At 43.2% G+C, this 20,028-nt stretch overlaps 1 protein-coding gene across 1 annotated transcript; it reads right to left on the bottom strand.

The window, feature by feature from the left end:
• Positions 1–1,689: 1,689 nt before the first annotated feature.
• On the bottom strand, positions 1,690–16,542 carry LOC129864686 (branched-chain-amino-acid aminotransferase, cytosolic-like). Its single transcript, XM_055936996.1, has 8 exons — positions 16,489–16,542; positions 10,436–10,636; positions 8,076–8,306; positions 7,683–7,843; positions 7,200–7,342; positions 6,621–6,706; positions 5,152–5,292; positions 1,690–4,908 (listed from the first exon to the last, which is right to left on the bottom strand). The coding sequence occupies exons 1-8, from the start codon at positions 16,540–16,542 to the stop codon at positions 4,741–4,743; spliced, it is 1,185 nt and encodes a 394-aa protein (XP_055792971.1). The 3' UTR covers positions 1,690–4,740.
• Positions 16,543–20,028: the final 3,486 nt, after the last annotated feature.

The following is a 20,028-nucleotide window of genomic DNA, read 5'->3' as shown; positions in this document are numbered from 1 at the left end:
GAGCGCTCAGAGCTAAATTCCGCTTGCTGCAGCTGCTTGATGACTGGGCGCCAGCGGTTTCTCTCTCTCTCTCTCTCTCTCTCTCTCTCTCTCTCTCTCTCTCTCTCTCTCTCTCTCTCTCTCTCTCTCTCTTTCTCTCTCTCTCTCTCTCTTTCTCTCCCTCTTATCTCCTCTGATTACTCTGGCCCGCCCCTCCACTCTGTGCTGTCCCCTAGTGAATGTCACTGCTGTCTAAATAAGATGTGACAATTAAAACATCATCTTATCTTCAGGCTAAGAGGAGGAGAGGAGGAGAAGAGAGGAGGAGGGTGGATCGGGTCCTTGCTTGTCCCTGGGTGTAGGGCAACGACACCACAGGAGACCCACATGAAAAAATACTACAGTCTACTATAGAATACTACAGTACTTAGTATAGAATTCTGTAGTAAACTGTAGAATACTATGCTACACACTAGTACCCCTCAATAATGTGTAGTACTTACTATAGAATGTTGTAGTATACTGGAGAATACTATAGTAAAAACTACAGTATTATCAGCAAAAACACTCAGTACTAAATACTACAGTAATGTCCGCAAAAATACACACACAGAAAATCCTATAGTAAATACTACAGTATTTAATTTGCATATACCTTGCCCATTTCCCTCCCCCATATCCCAATTTGTGCCACACACAAGTGAGAAACCTACATTCCAAGTATAGACCATATATTGTGTTCCCTACAGGTTATAGAAAAGAGCAGAGGCTCTGAACTCTCCGTTCAGAACCCAGTCCTACCGACCTACAGGTTATAGAACATGTTCTTTTAGTATTTCTCCAATAGGTTTCCTGAAGGAGAAAGCCCCCACTTTTATGTCTAAGATAATAAAACAATAACACTACAGTAAATACTACAGTATACTACAGTCCGCAAAAACACTACAGTAAATACTTCAGTCCGCAAAAACACTACAGTAAATACTACAGTCATGTCTGCAAAAAAACTACAGTAAATACTACAGTCCGCAAAAACACTACAGTATACTACAATCCACAAAAACACTACAAGATCAGGTACATGTATAGCTTGACAAGGAAAATTGGAGGACTTGGCTAAAGCACAGGTAGATCTGGAGACTAAGATACCACATTGGCGTGTAAGTGAGACAGACAGAGAGGGGCGTCTTTATTCTTTTGAAACGTTTGTGAGTGTTATGTTTACTGTTCATTTTGTATTGTTTATTTCACTTTTGTTTATTATCTATTTCTCTTGCTTTGGAAATGTTAACATATGTTTCCCATGCCAATACAGCCCTTAAATTGAATAGAGAGAGGAGGGTGGGGGGGGGGGTGTAAGCTCCTCGCTCCAAGGCACTCTGCAGGGAGGCAAAGAAGAAAACAGAAGAAGAGTGACAATAAAGAGGGGAAGGAGAGAAAAGAAAGAGATGATGGAGAAGACTAAGAGAGAGAATAGAGGGAGATGAGATGTATCCTCAGAGCCTGCAAACAGCCATATGTTGGGGAATTTGTTTACGGTTTCCTGTCTTGCATGCGATCAACAGCCAGTTAAAAAGTACTACAGTGCAAGGGAGAAAGTACTGTATCTAAGGCCTTGGGAGCTGGGAGCCGTACCAGAGGGTAAGTTGGTAAGATGTGTGTGCTGGGCTTTATACCAGCCTGCCGCAGGGCACAGGGCTGGAACCAGCACCAAACAGCCCGATTTTCACTGGGAGGCAACTCAGCCAGGAACCATGGGCCCTGCCTTGGGGAACCACACACACAAGGGTACACACTCACAAACACACACACACACACACTGTACTGAACATAATGCAGTAGACACAAACGTTTTGGTGCGTGTTTATTATTTGGATCAACAGAATAGGCAAAATATTGTATATTGTATCACTTGACGCATTGCGTCGACGACATAAATACATCTCTTCCATCTAAGCATATATAGAACTTGACATAAAACAGATCTTGTGCTTGACTTTCTAGGTACAGATAGAGAGATATCTGTAAATCAAGGCATTACAGGTCTACAGTAAATGACAGACAGTCCAAGATACATCAGCACACAAATGACCAGTATTATGTTTGATTAGACGTCACCATCAACAGATCGTAGATATAACATACATTTTGACATTAAGCACCACACACTCGTGCACAGCAACTGGCGTGGAATGATATTACTGCTTGTAGAGCTACTTGGCCTTGTGCTTTCTTTGATAGCAGTGGTTTGTGTATCATTCCACCGCTCTCGGTTCCAACCTTCAGACGTCAGGGAACTCTCTCCCTCCGATATATCAGGGCTTATTTCCAGTGCCCTCTTTGAATTCATTCATCGTTCTCTTTTAGCAGTGCTAAAGTGCTTCTCCTTGAGAAACTTGGTCCGCCATTTAAGCTCACTTTAAAACGGTTATATTTGTTCAATACAAAAATTCTAAAATGCTCTATTCAAAATAGAAATACCATATTTAAAAAAGAACGTTTTTTTTGCATGGCACGGTTCAAACGCACACTTGCATGTAACGGTACTGAAATACATAACCTCTTGTCTATATAACATGACCCCTTTAAAGGTCTATTGAGTCAAAGTGGTTTAACATTAGTTGCTGCTCATTGCTAACGTTACTCCTCTAAGTCTCCTGCTGGTAATATTTTAGAGTGAACACTTTAGCAGTGCTGCCACACCAGGGCAGACTATTGGGATCTGCGCCGTCTGAGCGTCAGTTCTGCGCAGGGCAGGGTGTGTCAACGTGGAGGTCGTGCACATTTTGAGCAGAGTTAGAGTGGAATAATATTGCTACTCACCCTATGGGATTTCAACCTGAACATCCAGTATACTGCAATCTGAGTAAGACTATTGCACATTTAAAAGAGCTTACCCACACACAAGATTTTACTGATATAGAGGTTACACTGCCGGCTGGTTATTTGGTGTGTGTGTGTGTGTGTGTGCGTGCGTGCGTGCGTGCATCTGTGTCTTGGTTACACGAGGACAGACCAGTCACTCTGGGTCCGGCCGTACTGTGACCAATGAGAGAAAAGATCATCAGAAGGTCAAAGGTTAAACTGGGGTCAAACAGGCATAAAAGCACAGGCCAACAATTACAGTAGCAGTCACAAACTGTTTTAACTCCTTGCCTACAACACAGTGAATGGCGCAACCGAAAACACAAAACAAAAAATAACAAATATCCCAAGAAATCTTGCGAACTCAGCCACACACAAAACAACGACCAAATCAAAACAGAATGTTCCTGAACTGCGACAACCGCGGAGACAAATCCAATTATTTACGTCTCATGTTGCAAATTAGTTGTAATGGACAGAGTCGTGAAAATAAATAAGCACCCGCGAAGAGAAACAAAAGAAATGCAATTTCTAATTAACATGAAAGAGAAACGGAGGACCGTGTTAGTAAACCCATCTTTCATCCCTCTTCTCATCCCTCGCTCCCCTCATCTTAGACAACGCGTTTGTTTGTGCCCAATGTCTTCTTCTTGGGGAGGCGGACGCCATTCTGTTTCTCATCCAAATTAAGTGTCAACAGATTTAACATCAGGCTGGAGTTTTTTTTGCAATTTGTCGACGTTATTGTTCATTAGGCTCTCTCTCTCTCTCTCTCTCTCTCTCTCTCTCTCTCTCTCTCTCTCTCTCTCTCTCTCTCTCTCTCTCTCTGTCAAGCATCGTCCTTTGCGGCATCTTGGCTTTGATCACAAAGGCTGAGACAATAATTAGGTTTGTGTAATTACAGCAGGCATCTTAATGAGAGCTTTCAGGACTGTGTGACTGCTCTATCTCCCATCCCTGCCCAGCCATTACTACATGAACCTCCTCCTATCTCCTCTGTCTGGGTGTGTGCCAGCGCCACAATGAGCTACAGGGAGGAGAGAAGCCACACATACACTCAGATAAGGTTTACACACAAAGGCAGGCACGCACGCACACACACAGATCCACACACACACACAGCTACACACACAGCACTAGTGGTTTGGCAGAGGAGACACACACAAGCTCTCACACAAAGCCGGGGCGATGAGGAGATTTAGAGGGAAAACGATAATCACCTGACCTAGCCCTGATAGGGTGAAATGATATGAGACAGAGATGAACACAAACTCACTGACGTGACAGAGAGACGGCCAGACAGACAGAGAGAGATAATGAGAAAGATCTAGACTGAATGAATGACCCCACTCAGTTTAACACCCCCACTAGCAAAGGTATTCCGGTAGGCAGGCAGGGTGAGTGGGATGGTATCCATTTACTGCTCCTAACCAAGGCGATGGAGAGTATAACATACAGATATGTGGCAAGCTACAGGGCAGAATACACACTACACTTTACTAATACAAAACGGCCCTGATACACTAACACAGAGGAAACAGAATCGAGATGAATCTAGTATGTATCTCTATGGAATAGTCTGTGTGCTGAGGATGACATCAGTCTAGGTCAGACAGTCGACAGGCCCTGACGTCCATCCAGCTGTTACCATTACTGTGGGAGAGGCCACATCTGCTGTGCGTGCCTGCATACATACGTACGTGTTTGGTTGCGTGCGTGACGGAGGACACTGTGCTTGCCTAACAGTATATCTTCCTTCACTGTCACTGTCCACTTTCTGGGCTCAAATGAGTGATCCGCTGCTTCGCAAACACACATGACCGCCGTCTCGACAACGTCTTAGCCTCCGAAAAGGATCCAATTTGATAGCGCGAGTTACAATACAATCTACCTCTGTTACAGGTGTCTCACTGGGCACACACTGGTTGAATTAAATGACGTTGAACCAACGTGGAATAGACGTTGAATTGATGTCTGTGACCACCTTACCTGTATATCTGTGAGCTCCTTCATCAGTCTAGATGCCGGCTGGGGGAAATCCTCCTGGCAGGGGATATGTAGGTTCTAGAGAGAGAGAGAGAGAGACACGCACACACACACACACACACACACACACACAGTTTAAAAATACAACTTTCTGGAGTAGCTGTTCAGCGGTTTATGACAAAGTGTTAAACATGAAAGTGCTTGATTCTAATGTTTTGAATGCTTGCTTGATTGCATCATTCATCCATCCAGTCATCCATCTATTCATCCATCCATTCATTAATCCATATGTTGTAAGGGTAGTGAGTTGTGGTTGTGTACCTCTCCCTGGTAGAGTATGCGTCCCACAGGACTGACCACACACGCAGTACCAGAGCCAAACATCTCCTTAACACGGCCCTCTTTCAGAGCCCAGCGCAGGTCTGCCATGGTCAGGTATCGCTCACACACCTTAAACTCCCCCTAGAAGTGGAGGGGGAGAGGTGGATGAGGAGAGAGGGAGGTGGATGAGGAGAGAGGGAAGTGGAGGAGGAAAATACATATAATGAAACTCATACAAGGGCAGGCTTCTGTAAACGCTTAGCTTCTCATCTCTGCTGAAGACTTCCTGCATTCTGCACAATGTTTCACTCTCTCCCTATATATCTCTCTCTATATACTAGGGATCTCCAACCCTGTTCCTGGTGAACTACCCTCCTGTAGGTTTTCACTCCAACCCCAGTTGTAACTAACCTGATTCAGTTTATCAACCAGCTATTCAAATAAAGTGCGCTAGATTAGCGTTGGAGTGAACGCTTACAGGACGGTAGCTCTCCAAGAACAGGGCTGGAGAGCCCTTCTCTTTCTCTCCCCCCCCCCCCCTCTCTCTCTCCTCTCTCTCTCTCTCTCTCTCTCTCTCTCCCCCCCCCCTCTCTCTCTCTCTCTCACACACACACACACACCCCAGTGTGGCATCTTAGTTGCCAGATCTGCCTGTGCTTTAGCCAAGTCCTCCAAGACTCCTTGTCATACTATACATGTATCTGATCTGGCAACCAGGCTACTGGTTTCATGGCCAGTGATAGCTGGTATAGTGCCTGTGCCCCTGTAGCAGATGGAAGCACCCCTGGTGGTATGTCCATGCGAGTGTCAAGTCCATCTTTCCCTTAATTAAACCCAGAGTGTCCTGTGTTGTTGTTGAACTGTCTTATGTCTTACCCTTAGAGAACACATTGTACTTGCCCCCCTCTTACCCTCTCTATATACAGTACCAGTCTAAAGTTTGGACAAACCTACTTATTCCAGGGTTTTTCTTTATTTGTACTGTTTTCTACATTGTAGAATACTAGTGAAGACATCAACACTATGAAATAACTCATGTGGAATCATGTAGTAACCAAAAAAGTGTTAAACAAATCAAAACATATTTTAGATTTGAGATTCTTCAAAGTAGCCACCTTTGCCTTGATGACAGCTTTGCATACTCTTGGCATTCTCTCAACCAGCTTCATGAGGTAGTCACCTGGAATGCATTTCAATTAACAGGTGTGCCTTGTTAAAAGTTAATTTGTGGAATTGTTTTCTTTCTTATTGCGTTTGAGCCAATCAGTTGTGTTGTGACAAGGTAGGGGTGGTATACAGAAGATAAACCTGTTTTTGCTTTGTCATTATGGGGTACTGTATGTAGATTAATGAGGGGAAAAAACAATTCAATCCATTTTAGAATAAGGTTATAATGTAACAAAATATGGAAAAAGTCAAGGGGTCTGAATACATGCCAAATGTACTGTATATAATTCTCTCTCTCATACCCATTTCCTGGTGAGTTCCAGGATGCTCTGCCGCGTGATCCCAGGTAAGATTATTCCATTCAGAGGGGGCGTTGCCAGCTCCTCCTCTGGAGAGAAAAACGTTGGATGAACAAATTAATTTAACAGATCTTTTAGTGTCAATGGAATATCCAATCTGATCCAGTTTACAGAGATGAGGTGAAGAACAGCACTGGCTATGTAAGACTGCAGCTGCGGTGATATACACTCTAACCACTATATGTCACTGTTGTACAATCAGACACAAAGATCAGTTTCCTGTTCAGTAACATTATGTCCATATCAACAGATCCAGAAGAGGATGGTCGTGTTCCCCTGCTCAGACGTTGCTGACGCATGCCAGATCTTACAATGCCTGGATAGGTACTTTAAGTATCAGCTAACCACGTCATATGTTCTAGAAATTGCGTGGCATGCAACCATTGGTTGATGCATGGAATGTCTGAACATGGGAACGCAGCCTATATTTCCTTTGGCCTTGTCCAATTGCAATAGCCCGATTTAAGCAAAGGTATTATCTCTAATCTCATTGGCCATGACACTGAAAGTGATCCTGATTACCTCCTTTCTCATTATTCCAGAAGAGGAAAATATTCATGGTTCCGACCTCTGTGACTTGATGGTCGTCTCCGTACAGCCAGAGGACCTGCTGGCACCCACAATCCACTGCTTCATGCTGGGCGTAGATAGACGCTCCATAGTTCCTGTAAACAAACCACCATGTTCTTGTTCATTTTATTCCACAAACGAGAGTTGTCCGTTCACATTTAAATTCCATGTGTCGTAATCCAAAATGATTTGACACTGTTCCGTTCGTTAGAGTAACCTAGCGTGTGATCTTATTGTGTACTGTACATAAATCGTGTCACAATGAAATCCAAAGCTCTTTAGAGTTGTATCTGGTGTAAAGCTGTATTAGTACTGTTGGCAGGGTGGGAATATTAGGGTCAGGACAAATTAGTACAACCATATCCATGTATAACCAAATCCAATCCTAACTTGTGATATGTTGGATATTTTACAGTCTCCAGTCTCTCCTCTTACCCTCCCATCTTATAGTCTCCTGTCCCTCCTCTCCAGGCTCTGATGTATTTGGAGTCGGCCCAGAGAGAGACAGGTTTAGCTCCTGTACTGAAGAACGAACCAACAGGACTCAGGATCACGTAAAGTAGAGCATGGGACGACTTCGTCACTCCTAGAGGCCGCTAGGAAGGGACACAGGCCACACACACACGTACACACATGTCAATAGTTGACATACTCTTGAACTATTCACAAATTAATGATTTCAACTTCACCAACAAGTACAGGGGAAGCTAGATGGAGGGAGAGCCCTGTCACAGTATATGAGAGTGAATGAGACAGTCCCTCACAGAAGGAGACTGAACCTTGTGTTGTTGCCCTCTCCTCTCCACTCCTCTATGGTCATCTCCTCACCTCAGTACCCAGGAAGGTGGGTCGGATGTAGAGACTGGCAGAGTCTGACTGCGGTACCCACTCCAGATCCACCTGTACCAGCCTCCTGATACACTCTCCCAACTCTGCCCTGTCAAAGGCATGGAGGAGGGAGGGGGGAGATGGAGAGAGGACAAATGAAAGGTTGAGCCAGGAAAGGAGAAATGGGACAAAAATATGAACAAACAGAACATTCAGTGACTGCAGCAGACACTACAGAAAGTAATTTAGCAGACTCTCTTATCCAGAGTGACTTAAAGTTAGTGCATTCATCTTAAGATAGCTTAGTGAGACAGCCACATACCACAGTTGTAGTAAGTACATTTTTCTCAATTAAAAAGTTATCTGCAAAGTCAGTGCTAGTAGAAAAGCAATTATGTTGATGTTCTGGGGAACATTGTTCCAGTTTTGTACTGTACATGATATGATACACTGTAGATACTGGACACTGTATCTATACTGAACACATATATAAACACAATATGCAAAAATGTCAAAGATTTTACTGAGTCACAGTTCACATAAAAAAATCAGTCATTTGAAAAAAAATAATTAGGCCCTAATCTGTGGATTTCACATGACTGGGAATACAGATACCTTTAAAAAAAAAAGTAGGGGGCGTGGATCAGAAAACCAGTCAGTATCTGGTGTGATCACCATTTGCCTCATGCAGCGCGACACATCTCCTTCACATATAGTTGATCAGGCTGTTGATTGTGGCCTGTGGAATGTTTTTTTTTATTTTTATTTTTTTTAGGGGCCTGTGGAATGTTGTCCCCCTCCTCTTCAATGGCTGTGTGAAGATGCTGGATATTGGTGGAAACTGGAACACATTGTCGTACACATCAATCCATAGCATCCCAAACATGCTCAATGGGTGACATGTCTGGTGAGTATGCAGGCCATGGAAGAACTGGAACACACAGCTTCCAGGAATTGTGTATAGATCCTTGCGACATGGGGCTGTGCATTATCAGGCTGAAACATAAGGTGTTTGCGGCAGATGAATGACACGACAATGGGCCTCAGGTTCTCGTCCCGGTGTCTCTGTCCATTCAAATGGCCACCGATAAAATGCTATTGTGTTCGTTGTCCATAGCTTACAGTATGCCTGCCCATACCATAATCCCACCGCCACCATGGGGCCGGGCCCTCTGGTCACAATTTTGACGTCAGCAAACCGCTCGCCCACACGACACCATACACGTGGTCTGCGGTTGTGAGTGCGATTGGACGTACTGCCAAATTCTCTAAAACAACGTTGGAGGCAGCTTATGGTAGAAAAAATGTACATTAAATTCTCTGGCAACAGCTCCGGTGGGCATTAGTGCAGTCAGAATGCCAATTACACACTCCGTCAAAACTTGAGACATATGTGGCAATGTGTTGTGCATGGGTCTCAAGAGACGGATTTTGTCATCAGCACCTCGGTATGCCTTCATACCCTCAAACAACTGACCACAGAACAGAGGAGAGGAAAGAGACAGGGCTTAAAACTGTCAGACAGGAGAGAACCACTGACCTCTAGTCATTCTCTGAACAGAGTGAATATACTAAAATGTAAATGTAAACGTAATGAATGAGGACCAGAATGGGAAATTGGCTTCCTGAACCTATGTGTGTGTGATAGTAAGTTTCAGTACATATGTACATATGAGCGGCCACTTATGTCCAATCCACTGTCCTTCAACTATCCTAGCTGTGCCTATTCTTTCAGAGCTACAATTAAAGTATTGTACATTATTCTTAAGCTCTCAACACAAAATCTCAGCAGCACAGTCTGTTTCCTGATTGAAGACACTGAAATTGGGGCTGTAAGATGTGAAGACCATGGGGAAGATCCTATACATACCTGTAGTGTAGATGCTGACCTGTACATTTTTACCAGTGTTGGAATTGCTCATTGGTAGGCTGGTTAGAGCCTGTTAACCCCTCCTGTGCCAAGTACGTTACATTAGCTATAAATGCCTGTTTAAGCCTATTCCTTTTCATTTGGGGACGTTTTCAGACTTTTTGTTTGTTTCGACAGTCGTTTTGCACATGCCATCATTCATTTTCGAACACTATAATTGAATGAACCGGCACCTGATTTTGCACCTTTAACTTTGCCTCCTGCTGCTTTGTCATAACCTTGAATGAATTCATGTTATTAGACATATTTAAAATACATATAGATTGAAAAAGTTATTTTAGTACAAAATAAATGTATCAAAAAATGAAATGTGTGTAATACATCTACCAACATATTTCCACTGTAGTCTTCATTACTATCAGGTGGGCAGCAAGAATGGACAGCATGAGCCTGAGATACATTAACTGTCTAACAAGGTGGTGCTTCCTACCTGCACAGTGTAATGCATGGCTGAGCAGGCCGAGTGGAGAGACAGGTTACCAAAGGGCTTGATGGGAGGTTTCTGCCACCCTCCAGCGTTGGTCCACTCTATGGTCAACATGTGGTCAGAGAACACAGTTCCAAACACCAGATTGGTCAGGTCAGGTTTGGCCTTGTGGGTCTGGGACAGCTCAATGACCAGGTCAGCTGCCTGGGGGGGGGGGGGGGGAACATGGTTTAGATGTAAACTCAGGACCTCAGACCGGGGTTGAAGGTTCACCTTCCAATAGGACAACGACCCTAAGCACACAGCCAAGACAACGCAGGAGTGGCTTCAGGACAAGCCTCTAATTGTCCTTGAGTGGCCTAGCCAGAGCCTGGACTTGAACCCGATCTAACATCTCTGGAGAGACCTGAAAATAGCTGTGCAGCAACGCTCCACATCGAACATGACATAGCTTGAGAGGATCTGCAGAGAAGAATGGGAGAAACTCCCCAAATCAAATCAAATCAAATTTTATTTGTCACATACACATTTTAAGCAGATGTTTTTGCAGGTGTAGCGAACTGCTTGTGTTCCTAGCAGTGCAGTAGTATCTAACAATTGACAACAGTACACACAAATCTCAAAGTAAAAGAAGGGAATTAAGAAATATATAAATATTAGGATGAGGGACTAGTGTTCCATTTAAAGTGACCAGTGATTCCATGTCTATGTTCATAGGGAAGCAGCCTCTAAGTTGCAGGGTTGAGTAACCGGGTGGCAGCTGGCTAGTAACGGCTATTTAACAGTCCGATGGCCTTGAGATAGAAGCTGTTTTTCAGTCTCTCGCCCCCAGCTTTGATGCACCTGTACTGACCTCGCCTTCTGGATGATAGCGGAGTGAACAGGCAGTGGCTCGGGTGGTTGATGTCCTTGATGATCTTTTTGTCCCTCCTGTGACATCGGGTGCTGTAGGTGTTCTGGAGGGCAAGTAGTGTGCCCAGGTGATGCGTTGGGCAGACTGCACCACCCTCTGGAGAGCCCTGCGGTTACGGGCGGTGCAGTTGCCATAGCAGGCAGTGATACAGCCCGACAGGATGCTCTCAATTGTACATCTGTAAAAGTTTGTGAGGGTCTTAGGGGCCAAGATGAATTTCGCCGTTGAGCCTTCTTTACTACACTGTCTGTGTGGTTGGACGATTTCAGATTATCAGTGATGTGTACGCCGAGGAACATTAAGCTTTTCACCTTCTCCACTGCGGTCCCGCTGATGTGAATAGGTGCGTTCTCTCTCTGTTGATCAGCTCTTTTATTTTGTTAATGTTGAGGGAAAGGTTATTTTCCAAACTTGATGATTGAGTTGGAGGTGTGCATGGCCATGCAGTCAAGGTTAAACAGGGCGTACAGGAGGGGGCTGAGCACGCACCCTTGTGGGGCCCCTGTGTTGAGGATCAGCGTAATAGAGGTGTTGTTTCCTATCTTCACCACCTGGGGTCGGCCCGTCAGGAAACCCCGGACCCAGTTGCAAAGGGCGGGATTTAGACCCAGGGCCCCGAGCTTAATGATGAGCTTGGAGGGTACCATGGTGTTGAAGGCTGAGCTATAATCAATGAACAGCATTCTTACATTGGAATGTGCGGTGTGCGGTGCAATGGCGATTACATCGTCTGTGGATCTATTGGGGCGGTATGCAAATATATAGTGGGTCTAGGGAGTCAGGTAAGGTGGAGGTGAAATTATCCTTAACTAAGCCACTCAAAGCACTTCATGATGACAGAAGTGAGTGCTATGGGGCAATGGTCATTTAGTTCAGTTACCTTTAATTTATTGGATACAGGAACAATGGTGGACATCTTAAAGCAAGTGGGGACAACAGACTGGGACAGGAAGAAATCGAATATGTCTGTAAACACTCCAGCCAGCTGGTCTGCACATGCTCTGAGGACGTGGCTAGGATACCGTCTGGTCTGGCAGAATTGCGAGGGTTAACACGCTTACTCACTTTACTCACGTCGGCCACGGAGAACGAGAGCCCATAGTCCTTGGGAGCAGTTCACCTTCAGGATATGTGGTTTCCAGTTAGCACAAAGTCCAGTGTTTGTGTTCCTTGAGGGCCTTCGTAGTATCGGCTTGAGGGGGAATATACACGACTGTGTCTATAACCGAAGAGAATTCTCATGGGAGGTAATACGAACTGCATTTGATTTGTGAGGTATTCTAGGTCAGGTAAACAAAAGGACTTGAGTTCCTGTATGTTATCACAATCACAACATGAGTAGTTAGTCATGAAACATACACCACCGTCTTTCTTTCTCCCAGAGAGTTCTGTATTCCTGTCTGCGCGATGTACTGAGAACCCAGCTGGCTGTATGGACGGGGAAAGTATATCCGGAGAGAGCCAGGTGTGCCAAACTTGTAGCGTCATACCCAAGAAGACTCAAGGCTGTAATCTCTGCCAAAGGTGCTTCAACAAATTACCGAGTAAAGGGTCTGATTACTTATGTAAATGTGAGACACATTTCAGTTGAAGGCATTCAGTTGTACAACTGACTAGGTATCCCCCTTTCCCTTTCCCTATTTCAGTTTTATATTTTTTTTAATAAATTAGCAAACATGTCTAAAAATCTGTTTCTGCTTTGTCATTATGGGGTATTGTGTGTGGATTAATGAGGGGAAAAAATGATTTATTTCATTTTAGAATAGGGCTGTAACGTAACAAAATTTGGAAAAAGTCAAGGGGTCTGAATACTTTCCAAATGCACTGTATCTCATCAGGCACTTCAGAGTTCTACAATTCTCCCGCTGGCCAGTAGAGGACACTCCAGGCTTTTAACTTCTAGGAACATGAGCCACTCAATAAACAATCACAACCACAGAGGACACCTGACACAACCGCTCTCAGTGTAGGAGTTGCCTTTACCACAGTTCTAGGACCAGATAACTCTCCCCCAATCCTAACATTAACCATGAGAGTGGGGGTAAATATCAAACCTAGTCCAGCTCAGTAGCTAAAAGCAAATGCTCTGCTGTGGTTGGCAGCTCTAGGCCTATCTCAGATCTACCCTTCCTGGCTGCATTTACACAAGCAGCCCAATTCAGATTTTTTTTCTTTCTTTTTTTTCTGTCTTTTTTTTTCTTTTGACCAATCAGCTCTGAAAAAGGTATCACAAAAAAGATCTGATGGGATTGGTCAAAAGACCAAATAGAGGACAAAAGATCTGAATTGGGCTGCCCGTGCAAATGCAGACCTGTTGCAGCATTGCGTCATCTCAGATTACAGAGGGGTAGTGCTGGCCAACAGTCTGAGAGAGCACTGTCAGATTACTCTCTGTCCTTCTCACAGTCACACGTCACTGACTACAGCATTGGTTACCAATGTTTTGGCCTAATATCACCATTTACTTATCCAGCCATGAATCTGATATATTGATATTTTTAAAGTTCAGTGTGATAAAATTGGATAAAATACAGTACATTTTCTAATGACTATATCTTCTCATTAGTTCAGAATTCACACACATCTTTTAAGAAGTGCATGACAAATCACTTCTGACCTGCTGTGAGGAATCTGAGATAGGCCCATTTACAGAGATCCTGATAACTCTGTTAACTAATGTAATAGCACAAGAGAGCTCCAAGTAATCCATGTTCAGCGTAACATCACACGCGCCATTGGTCAGGGATTACCAAACTATAAATACTCTACATCCAGCTCAGGTGGGTCACAAAACAGGAGTCAGATTCCTACAACTGTGTACCGTGGCAACACAGGGGTCTATAGCGTACACAAGCTAGGCTCAGATACAGTACTACAGAGGTGCTTGTAGTCCAAGACTACAGACCTGATGCAGTTATGAGGATGTAGCATCTATGAGGCCATTTTATCAGACATTGAGTAATTAATAATAAGCTTAACCCAGCCCTGAATGAAAAAGTCTTAAAATGGTCCTGCACAGCCAATGACAACTCTCTATCTCGTTCTCTTTCTCGCGCTCACCCCCTTTCCCCCCCCTCTCTTTCTCCTAATCACCAAATCACCACCTGCGCCTGCCGCCTGCCTGGCTGTCTCGTCCCTGTGCAACGTTAGAGAGCAGAGTAAATCAGAGCTAAAAGCCTGTGGCAGATCACAGGTCACAGCCTGATTGACAGGTGGTGTTCAGCGTTATCTGGGAAAGTGGATTCTCTGCGGAGACGTCACAGGACCTCCCAGATAGACCAGGGCCCTCATCCGCCTCTTTCTCTATACCTCTCTGAGGGCCACAAAGGGCCACAACATTGAGTATGTGGTTAGCACAGGAGTCTGGGGAGCACAAGCCAAATGAGGGGCCCCAGAAGGAGTACACCCCCATGGATCAATAAGATAAACATCTCAGGATCTCAGGTGGATTTCTTTGACTCGGTTTTGCTGGGGCGGACGTATTGTTGTTTTTGTAGGGGGATGTGTGTTTTTTTTTGATCGAACGGACTGAGAGGTATTAGGAGAGCCATGTGGGTGGGGGGAGGTGTCCATGCTGTTGGTGTGATCTGGACCTTTTGATTGACAACCAGGGGAGGTTTTATGAATATCAGAATCATATCCAGGAAACATCAAGATGGTGCAGCTGGGCTCCTCACTGAAGGCAAGTGATTCATCTGATTCAGCACACTGAAATGGGCAGTTGGAGGGAATGGCGTCTCCAGTTTGCCATACACTGACAAACTTCAAATGCCTTGCGATTGCAGTTTACATGCAATATAAATTCCCTAATGTAGCAGTATGTGCAATATCTGAACTGATCCACATTAAAATACCATTGCTGTACCACATGCCTTTGCACACACTTGAAATGAACGAGGAATAATGCTCATTGCTATGCACATTGTACCAGAAGGTAAATGATTAGAACGTTACCTTGAAGCCTTGTTTCCGTTGGTCCCGTGTGGCTCAGTTGGTAGAGCATGGTGCTTGCAACGCCAGGGTTGAGGGTTCAATTCCCACGGGGGGACCAGGGTTCAATTCCCACGGGTGGACCAGGATGAATATGTATGAACTTTCCAATTTGTAAGTCCCTCTGGATAAGAGTGTCTGCTAAATGACTTAAATGTAAATGTAAGCCGTGGATGCTGTCTTCCATGCCATTACTGGTGGATACTTCTTTACCAGAACCCTGGGAGGACATTGTACACAACTTTATATAGATGACAACTTTACATAGGATGTAACAAACTACATATATGCCTAAGCTTATTAAAACATTCTCACTCTGGTAGTGTATTCAGACAATGAGAGAGTAACAGGGTTAGTTATTAAAAAATTATAATTGGTAACAGCATGGGATGGGGAGCAGGGAGAGATGGGGCTGTTGGAAAGAACAGTGAGGTTTGCTGACGTAAATTGAATGAGTATAGGACTAGGTATTGTCTGTGAGGGTTGAATTCCCTGCTCTGCTCAGCACAGCACAGGAGCTCATTTTACCTGCAGCAAGACGATAGTCCGTCGCCAGGTGAACTGAAGGCTTGCATTTATATTAGGTTACCATTACTCCACAAGCAAAGGCCTAATCATATAACAATAACAGGCATAATAATCCTAACAATAATTGTGGTCGATTTAGATTCTATAATACAAGATATTTTAACATGTGATCATGCAGTAAATACTGTGAAATAACGTCATTGATTACCCCTCATAGTTATTATGAGCCATTGGTAGGCAGCCAATAAAAAGATAGGCTGGTTATAAGAGCGACATGCGAATAACAGAACATCCCGTCGGGCGGTGATTCAGTTACATAAAATGTGTCGTCATATACTACAGGTGCCATCTCAAAACACACAGGGCTAAGCAATATAGATATGTTAAATCATTTTTTCATCAGTATATAAAAAAAAACTAGAACGGACGCAGTTCAAACAAGTGTATTGAATTACAATCCTCCTATCTTTGTAGGTTGTGCGCGGTTTAGTATTTTCTGAACGAAACCTGCGTCAGGACTTCTTATCCAGTCATTTTCATAAATAGGAAACGATAACTTATAGGTTAGCAGTGGCGATGAGATCCAGCATGACCGTTTTTCGGGTACTGGAAAGAGGACGTTTACCTTGAGAGATGGAGCGTTCGCTGATGATGAGGGGACGGCTGTAACACTCGCCATGACGAATCATACGCACTCTCTCTCTGTCACCAACACACTCCTAACCCTCTTACAGATTAAACATTTATTCACTTTCAAACCCATTGTATAATGTTAGATCTAGGTGCCTGTACCAACAACAACGTTGGTTCTCGTTGCAAATGTGTAATGTATGATTTGTTGGCCACTTTTTGGTGAATCACATTCTGTGGGACTGCGAGACAAATGTTATTGTGGAACGGCAGTCATGCTAAACCTTCACACACATGGGAAAAGTCACATTATAAGGCTTAACCAGCCGGCTTTCTCAAGCAGGGTTGTCATAGATTTTCCAGAAGGTTATCTATAGAAGCTCATGTGGATATAGGCATAGGTCCTTTTAACTACATAAGCTTACTTCCAACTGTCCTCCAATTATTAGTCGTAGACAAGCTGTTTTATTTGTATAGTATGGACATTCAATCTCTCCTTATCCCAGTCTGTTGTCCCCACATGCTTCGAGATGTCCACCATTGTTCCTGTACGCAAGCAAGCTAAGGTAACTGAACTAAATGACTATCGCCCTGTAGCACTTACTTCTGTCATCATGAAGTGCTTTGAGAGTCTAGTCAAGGACCATGTCACCTCCACCTTACCCGACACTCTAGACCTCCTACAATTTGCATACCGTCCCAACAGATCCACGGACAACGCAATCGTCACTGCACTACACACTGCCCTATCACACCTGGGTCTGAACTCATTCCTGTGCAACTGGGTCTTGGACTTCCTGTTGGGCCGACAGCTCTTCCGCCACACTGATCCTCAACACGGGGCCCCCCAGGGGTGTATGCTTAGCCCCCTTCTGTACTCCCTGTTCACCCACGACTGCGTGGCCACGCACGACTCCATCTCAATTCTAAAGTTTGCTGATGACACGACAAATAACGACAGAGCTGAGGGCAATGGCATCGTGAACTTTACCCAGTACCAGGACATTTTAGAGAAACACCTGTTTGCCTCTGCCAGGAGGAATAAACTTGGCCGCAGCCCATCATAATCCACAAATAATTGGTTAATTGACCACAAAATCAACATTTTGCAATTGCCGTCTCAGTCTCTGGACTTGGACCCCATTGAAAACCTGTGGTTTGAATTGAATGGAGTGTTCCATAAGCGCAAACAAAGGATACTGGGAAACATCCTGTATGGAGGAAAAGTCTAAGATCCCTCCCAATGTGTTCTCCAATCTCATAAAATATTTTAGAAAAAGGCTCAGTGCCATTATCCTTGCAGGGTGAAGTACAGTTTATTGGAAGTATGGGTTCCAATAATGTGTACCCCTATCTTTTTTAGAAAAAAAATATCATTTCTTAAACAAAATCTCTTTCTCTGAGCAATTATATTACAATAAAATAATAAATTTTTTCCCATACAATCTTTTTTTTCTCATCTTTATGAAAGTTGTCAATAACTCTGGACCTGACAGTATGTTGCACCATTGAACAAAAATCTAAACCCAACATGTAAAGTGTTGGTCCCATGTTTCATGAGCTTAAATTTAAAAAAAAAGAAATTTTCCATACGCACAAAAAACATTTTTATCCCAAATGTAGTGTACAAATTTGTTTATATTCCTGTTAGTGAGCCTTTCTCCTTTGCCAAAGTAATCCATCCACCTGACAGCCGTGGCATATCAAGAAGCTGATTAAAGAGCCTGATTATTACACAGGTGCACCTTGTGCAGAAAGCTTAAATTCTTGTTAATCTAACTGCACTGTCCAATTTACAGTAGCTATTACAGGGAAAGAATACCATGCTATTGTTTGAGGAGAGTGCACATTTTTTACCACCAAACGTTATTAATAAACAAATTAGGCACATTTAGGCAGTCGTGATACAACATTTTGAACAGAAATGCAATGTTTCCTTCGATCAGTCTAAAACTTTGCACATACACTGCTGCCATCTAGTGGCCAAAATCTAAATTGCACCTGGGCTGGAATAATACATTATGGCCTTCTCTTGCATTTCAAAGATGATGGTACAAAAGAAATACAAAAATACTCTTCATTTTTTCTTTGTATTGTCTTTTACTAGATCTATTGTGTTATATTCTCCTACATTCATTTAACATTTCTACCAACTTCAAAGTGTTTCCTTTTAAATGGTACCAAGAATATGCATATCCTTGCTTCATGGCCTGAGCTACAGATGGATAGATTTGGGTATGTCATTTTAGGTGAAATTTTTTTTTTAAAAAGGGGCCAATTCTTAGCATGGGTCTGAAGAGACGCGCTTTCTCAGAGAGAGTGAGAGAGAGAGAGAAAGAGATTTGAACTTGTATTGTACAAAAGATATTCCAACCAGTTCATGGGCCTTTGGTGTAGATTGACACTAGCCTCTACACTCTCTCTGAGGAAATGACGTGACCTAACCGGTTCTTCACTCTTATAACACATTTCTCCATGCGTAACCCTGGTAATGATTGATTGAAAATCGCACAGACATCAGAACCATGTTTGTATTGATATAAACAGTAACACTTTGAACGTTAACCATTAGCTTACACTGAAGTGTGATGTTTACATTGGATCACAGCATGTCTACTGCAAAATAGGTACATGGATTTGGCATTAGTTGGCACGGTATTCTATTCTTCAAAGTTATCTCAGCTATATTATATTGTAATAAAAAGACAGGGTGCAGTCTCTTTATTAGCTAAAGATACAAAAGAACGCAGAGCAGTGGTAGTGGAAAAAGTACCCAATTCTCATACTTGAGTAAAAGTAAAGATACCTTAATAGAAAATTACTCAAGTAAAAGTGAATGTCACCCAGTAAAATACTACTTGAGTAAAAGTCTAGAAGTATTTGGTTTTAAATATACTTAAGTATCAAAAGTATATGTAGTTGCTAAAACATACTTAAGTATCAAAAGTCAAAGGAATATATTTTAATTTATTTTAATTTTATTTTTTACAGATAGCCATGGTCCCAGTCCAACACTCAGACATAATTTACAAACAAAGCATTTGTGTTTAGTGAGTTCACCAGATCAGTGGCAGTAGGGATGACCAGGGATGTTCTCTTGATAAGTGTGAGAATTGGATACTTTTCTGTCCTGCTAAGCATTCAAAATGCAACGAGTACTTTTGGGTGTCAGGGAAAATGTATGGAGTAGAAAGTACATCATTTTCTTTAGGAATGTAGTGAAGTAAAAGTCAAAGTTACAAAAATATAAATAGTAAAGTACAGAGACCTCAAAAAACGACTTAAGTAGTGCTTTAAAGTATTTTTACTTAAGTACTTTACACCACTGCAGGGCACTGTAATCAACTTCATAGACAACCCCCGTGGCCGGTGGTACGACGTATTTGTTGGTTTTTACCACTTTCTCCAATCACACAGCTCCAATTGTGGATTTTTACACTGCAAAATCACAGACTTTCGACTTGTGAGTCCATAGGTCTGTGATCAAATGGGGATGCAACAATATTATTGGCCACATAGGGTCAGTGTTGGCTTG

This window comes from Salvelinus fontinalis, chromosome 11 (genome assembly GCF_029448725.1).
Source record: "Salvelinus fontinalis isolate EN_2023a chromosome 11, ASM2944872v1, whole genome shotgun sequence".
Classification (NCBI taxonomy): domain Eukaryota; kingdom Metazoa; phylum Chordata; class Actinopteri; order Salmoniformes; family Salmonidae; genus Salvelinus; species Salvelinus fontinalis.
The sequence above is the reverse complement of the archived record's forward strand: the minus strand, read 5'-3'. Positions and strand labels throughout refer to the sequence as shown.